The sequence below is a fragment of the Sceloporus occidentalis genome, unplaced genomic scaffold (assembly GCF_023333645.1).
Source record: "Sceloporus occidentalis isolate IW3139 unplaced genomic scaffold, rSceOcc1.0.p SCAF_21, whole genome shotgun sequence".
Classification (NCBI taxonomy): Eukaryota; Metazoa; Chordata; class Lepidosauria; order Squamata; family Phrynosomatidae; genus Sceloporus; species Sceloporus occidentalis.
The window spans coordinates 1,155,318-1,161,798 of NW_028317001.1; the positions used below are offsets into that span (position 1 = coordinate 1,155,318).

Sequence of the window (6,481 nt, forward strand, 5' to 3'; positions counted from 1 at the left end):
AAAAGCTCTGTTGAAGATCTGGGGGGAAAAGAAGTGTAGAATATGTCCAAAAATACCTTCATGGTGTTCGTCACATGAGGCACTTTTTGGGAGGAAAGGTATCCAGAAAACTCTATGGTTAACATACAAGGATGTACTGAAAGAATCGCAAGGAAAACTAGAGATCAAACTTAAAGAATCTGGCCTAGATTTTTCAATGGTGTCTTTATCGTCGAATGAGGGAGAGGTTTAAAATAGATGTGAAATGAGAAGGAATACAAAATGAAAAGTGGGAATTGTGGAAGCCATGCTCCATGTTCATTCCATGCCTGATGAGAGTGTTGCAGAAGCCTCCAGCTGTGTTTCTCTAGCCAGAAGCAAAAGGAAGGCATTCTCCTCTGAGGGCCACTGGGGAGGTCAGGAGGTTTCAGCAGATGATGCGCTCATGTCACATCTAGCTCCAGGGACATAGCCAGGGTCCTCTCCAATTCCCATCCCCTGACCCCCCTCCACTCTCACAAGGCATGGAGTGTCAGGACCATGGTGAACAGGTCTGAGGAAATGACAGGCATGTGGCCACTAGGTGGAGCTGTTGTGGAAGTCATTGACAGCTCTAGTGGCAGCATTTAAACAGTGCATCATTGGAATGTTGATGCAACTGTCAACTGTCATTCTCAACTGTCACTGAGGAAGAGTCAGACAGTGTGAGCCTCAGAGTGGGTTGTTACTGGTGTGGATGGTGGGTGGTGTCGATGTATATAGTGTTGTACACAGTGGAACTTCTTATATGAATAAAAGCCTGATCTGAGAGAAGATTACAGTGTCTCTGCTCATTGAGAAAGCGACAGGTGTTTCTTCAGCTCACAAGCTACTGACTACAGTCAAGGTGGAGAATCTGGCGCCATACGTTAACGTGTTGCCTCACATGCTGCGCAACACAGCAATGTCAAAAGCGTTTAACATGGAGTATCTGTTGTGTAGGCGAGCTGCAGTGAATCCCTGCTAGGTCAGAGGGCTTTGTTTGGTGCAGAGGGAGGAAGGGGATACCCACCTCTGCATTGGCCCAAAGGCATATGTCACCTGCGTATCTCACTAGCAGCATGCTGTTCTCTGTGTCTTGACAAATCAAGCCTAACCCTAGTCTCTTTTCTCAGGAACTTCATCTAAGTCTCCTTCTACACAGCCTTGGGCCATATTTTGCTGAAAGAGACACAGGTGCAGGGCCACCAGGACAACCTAATGGCCAACACAGAGGCCAAGCAGAGGGAGTTGGGCTCCAAGAGAAAGAGGCTGTCAAAGTACAACAACTCTTTGGTGAGTTGACATCCTGACTATTAGTTTCCTTTGTGTCACTGCTGGGGCTGTTCATGAAAGCGGGCGGAGAACATATTGTTCCAATTTGGCAGAGAAAGTCCTGGTTAATCCTCTGTCACCCCACTTTTTCAGGGGCTTTCAAAAATGTCCCGGTTTCTCTCTCCTCCTCCCACTTTGCCCCTTCTCCTCAGCTGCCTTGGGTTGCTGCAAAGTGACTTCCAAGGAGTTTGCACTCTATCAACTCAAAAATGGGGACAGGAGAGAAGATAAGTTGCCAGGGTCTTCCCTTGCCAGGAGGCTGAAGCAAAAGCAAACTGCTGTGCCCTTCCTAGCTTGTGTGATCTTCCTCCTAAACAACCTTGGCCATCCTCACCACCTTCTGGTGTTGCTTGTCCACATGTGCCTTGCTTTTCCTGTCTGTGAAATGTTGGGGATATGGGAGACCATCTCTGGATCTAAATTGGGGGTGGCCCAGTGGCCTTCAAGTCCAGAATGCTCCGCAGAACTGTTTTTTAAAATGACCTTTGCCTCTGAAATGTGGCAAGAAATGGCTAAATGCACCATAATTCTTTTGTGGCTAAATGTACTCTATGTGTTGGGATAGTCAGTATCCTAATCCATCCTCAATATCCCAGCCATGGCCTAAATTATATTGTTTATTACATTGCATATAATATTGAAAGGATTCAAGACAAACTGATCTGAAAGGCAGTAGCTTTTTGCTTGCTAACAGAATTTAAAGTTTATTTCTGAAGTGATGAAATAACATTTGGGAAGCACCATGTGCTTTCCTCCCCTTTTCTTTGTCACTCTCTGGATGAGGGCTATTTTCTATTTCAGGTGACCTTTGCCGATGTGGCAGTATATTTCTCCAAGGATGAATGGAATCTGTTGACGGCGAAACAGAAACTTTTGTACAATTCTGTAATGATGGACAATTATGAAAATGTGGCTTCTGTAGGTAAGGAACCTGAATCCATGGCTCTTTCTATAAAGACTGAGGGCCCTTTCATTATTATCATGTCACTAAGGTTCCACTAGAATTATAGAGTCATAGAGTTGGAATAGACCACAAGGGCCATCCAGTTCAACCCCCTTCTGCCATGCAGGAATACACATCCAGCCTCTCTTTAAAGACCTCCAAAGAAGAGGACTCCACCAAACTCTAAGGGAATATATTCCAATGTCAAAGTGCTCTTACTGTCACAAAGTTCCTCCTAAGGTTTAGGTGGAACCTCTTTCAATGTGTCTGGCATCCATTGCGGTGTCTCCTTTTCTCGGTGTCAGCAAAACGCAAGCCTGCTCCTTGCGCAACAGGACACCCTTTCAAATGTTTAAACATGGAGATCATATCCACTCTTTATCTTCTTTTCTCCAGGCTAAACATAACCAGCTCTCTAAGCTGCTCCTCATAGAGCTTGATGGTTTCCAGACCCTTCACCACCTTGGTTGCACTCCTTTGGACATTCCCCAATTTGTGAACATCCTTTTTGAATTGTGGGGCCCAGAATTCGACACAGGATTATTCCAAATGAGCCCTGACCAAAGCAGAATAGAGTGGCACTATTACTTCTCTTGATCTAGAAACTATTCTAGTATTGATGCAGCCTAGAATCACATTGGCCTTTTTAGCTGCCTTATCACACTGTTGGCCCATGTTCAACTTGCAGTCTACTAGGAGTCCTAGATCCCTTTCAAGCCTAGATTAATTGTGATAGCAACATCCTGTAGAATATTTGAATCTGTATTTCAGTGAGGCACTATTGCTCTCCAGGCTCTAAGGATTCTAATAACCCCATCCTAAACTGCCAATGCTAGGTTTTTATGGGAAGAAGCCATGGAGATTAATGCTTTTCTCACCCAAATGGTACTCAGCACATCCCTGAGCAAGTTTCCTACCTCCTTTGGCCCCTCTTCCATCCTTTTAAGGCTCTGGAGAGTCTTCTTAGGGGAAAGCCCCCCTTGGGCCTGCAATGGCTCAGAGAGGGCCCAACAGTGGCAAAATGGCCTCCTCTTCCCCAAAGGGATGTTTCGGGATGTTGAGGGGAAAAATATTATTTCATCTCCCCCCCCCCCCCCTGCAATACAATGTGGGGTTGCCCCTGAGATTTCCTCCAACCCCATCAGTAGTCCATGCCTGTCTTATAGATGTTTTAAGGCTGTTGTAAGGCTGCTGCCTAGCACTTCACCCTCACCAAAATTGGAGTCCAGGTCCCAGCCCCCTTGCTCTGCCTTTGCCAATGAATTATTTGTATATTGATTATCCTGCCTTTCTCAACAAATGGGCCTAAAAGGGATGTCATACTGAGGAGGGAGCTGACTTGTTTTCAGCTGCTCCAGAGACTAGGACCCAGAGCAGTGGATGCAAGCTACAGGAAAAGAGATTCCACCTCAACATTTGAAAAAACCTCTTGAGAGTAAGGGCTGTTCGACAGTGGAACACACTCCTTCCTCGGAGTGTAGTGGAGCCTCCTTCCTTGGAGGTCTTTAAACAGAGGCTGGATGGTCTGGGATGCTTCGATTGAGAGTTCCTGCATGGCAGGCGGTTGGACTGGATGGCCCTTGCGGTTTCTTCCAGCTCTATGACTCTATGATCCCTTTTATGCATCACACTCTGTGGGTTTGTGTCTGTAACAGAGAGACGGAGGGAAAGTGAAAAATAGAAAGGCAGGGAAGAGAGGCTGAAAATGAGATGCTGAAGCAGTGCAGATGGGCAAGAGGGAAGGTTGGAGAGCGGAGGGAGAGAGGGAAGGGGATCTGGCAGATGGGAGCCAGGAGGGGAAGGCTGGAGCAAAGCCAGGATCTCCTAGCTCTGTGCGGAGAGGAAGGGACCTCTGGGAAGGGCCAGGAGAGGGGCCTTGGGGATTGGGAGGCAGCCACCTACCTGACAGATTTTAAGAACCGAACCTGTGAGAACCAGCTCAGGTCCTTGTTTTCGAACATATTAAGGGGTTCCATTTAGAAATTATGAGCAATGTCTATGAAGAGAGGAAAGGGCAACACAAAAATGCCTTTTTGTCTAATGTTTCTTTTCCAACCTGAGCTTGCTTAGCTCCATGGGTGATTCCAGAGGCCCTTTGTTACCCGAAATGCTGGAGTCTGGGGAGGACACTCCCAAGTGCTATGCTTTTAGGGGAATTTCATACTTAGCTCAAAGGAGAGATTGGGGCAACAGTGGCCTCGGGACTCATCCCATTCCTGATCTCCCCCCCCCCCTCCCGGTGTTAGGGGTATCCCATCTATTCTCGAGCCCTATATAAATGAATGGGGCTCCGCACAGGCTCCATTAACCCTTATGGGGCATGCCACCCCTTTTCCCAGTGTGGCTTTTAGTGTATGCTGAAATCCGCATAAGACGTGCCCGCTTATGACGCAGGTGCACTGTACACGCATGCACACACATATAGGTGTTCACACAAACACACAGGAACTAGGTAACAAAGGTGGGAGTGGTGAATAGATGTTAGGCTTTGCTAATGGTAATACGTAACCTAGACGGAACTTGATTACAATTGCTGAGGGTCCACAATGGGGAGAGAAGTCAGTAACTCCCATGGCAAGTGGAGCTGGCGAGTGTAGTGAGGCGTTTAGCAATGTAAACCAACAGAGTGTCTGTCTGCAACTGGACTGCAATATTTATACTGAAATGGTTGCTAGTGGGCAGAACCCGAGTTTTCTATAAGGTTTAAATCGTTTTAGAAAGTTTCCTGGGTGGGGAAAATATGGTCCAAAATCAAATTGAATGCAATTGGTGCTTGGTGCAAATACCTCAGACATAAGGGATTACCACACCGATCCTCCGGTCCTTGTTGGCTCTGAATTCCAGTCCCGTTCACAAGCCAATGTACAGCGCAATGTGAGCATGATGCTCCCAGATGCAGCTCAACAATAACATAGCACAGTATGGAAACAACTTTCCAGATACAGGTATTGGCAATGCACTGGCCACATTTCACACTTAAAAATAAGTCACAGACACAGTTGATTTCATCCGAGTCTTTGGAGGTTCTCTATCTTGAGTTGCAATATAATCAAAATATTTGCAAGCTCTCCTCTCTGACTTCCATCATGTTCACCATCTCTTCTATACACAACTCCAATCCAATCCTATCCACAGCAATCCACATGTGTCCTGTATTGTGTATTGGTTGTGATCCATCTCCTGGTGCCACACAGCATGAAGCGTCCTCTGCAGTTGGCTTGCATCATGCCATGTGCTCAGACTCAGGACTCTCTGGCCGTCTCACAGGATATGATGCCACTTTTCAATCAAAATATTTTACACATGTTTAAAGGAATCTTTTTTCAACAGTCTGTATGACTATCTGCTTCAACTGATTACCTCAAGGTAGTTCCCCCACAATCTCTTCTTTGCCAGCTCCTGTGAGTAAGGATATAATCGTTTCATGTATTTGGGGCATCTGCAACAGGGTCCTGCTCAGGTCACCCACCCCAACTTTATTAATTTAATATCAAATAGGGAGGTATGAACGTAGGGCTAAATCTTGGGCTAACACTTTCCTCTCTTAACTCTGATATTCAGTATTGTTTTCCTTCTTTACAGAAGAACTTGTGAGTCATGAGAGAGTCCACACATCAGAGAAGCCATACAACTGCCAGCATTGTGGGAAACATTTTGCATACAAGTCGATCCTTCTCATGCATCGGAGAGTCCACACCGGAAAGAAGCCATACAAATGCCAACAGTGTGGGAAATGTTTTTGTTTGAAGTCAGTCCTAGTGGCACATCAGAGAGTCCACACAGGAGAGAAGCCATACAAATGCCAGCATTGTGGAACATGTTTTTCTTCAAAGAGAGACTTAGCAAGACACCAGAGAGTCCACACAGGAGAGAAGCCATACAAATGCCAGCAGTGTGGAAAATGCTTTTCTTTGAAGGTAAACTTAGTGAGACACCAGAGAGTCCACACAGGAGAGAAGCCATACAAATGCCAGCATTGTGGGAAATGCTTTTCTTTGAAGGTAAACTTAGTGAGACACCAGAGAGTCCACACAGGAGAGAAGCCATACAAATGCCAGCAGTGTGGAAAATGTTTTTATTGTAAGTCAAACCTAATGTCACACCAGCGAATCCACACAGGAGAGAAGCCATACAAATGCCAGCAGTGTGGAAAATGCTTTTCTCGGCAGTCAAACCTACTGACACACAAGAGAGTCCACACAAGAG

The 6,481-nt window shown here is 46.0% G+C and overlaps 1 protein-coding gene across 1 annotated transcript; it reads left to right on the forward strand.

Annotated features, from left to right (window-relative positions):
• Positions 1-604: 604 nt before the first annotated feature.
• Positions 605-5,925, forward strand: LOC149301327 (putative zinc finger protein 75C; the record flags this gene model as incomplete). The annotated part of the gene is made up of 4 exons (XM_089484273.1): positions 605-683; positions 1,134-1,293; positions 2,134-2,254; positions 5,858-5,925. Coding segments are annotated over exons 2-4 (264 nt in total), but the record flags the coding sequence as incomplete, so codon positions are not given.
• Positions 5,926-6,481: the final 556 nt, after the last annotated feature.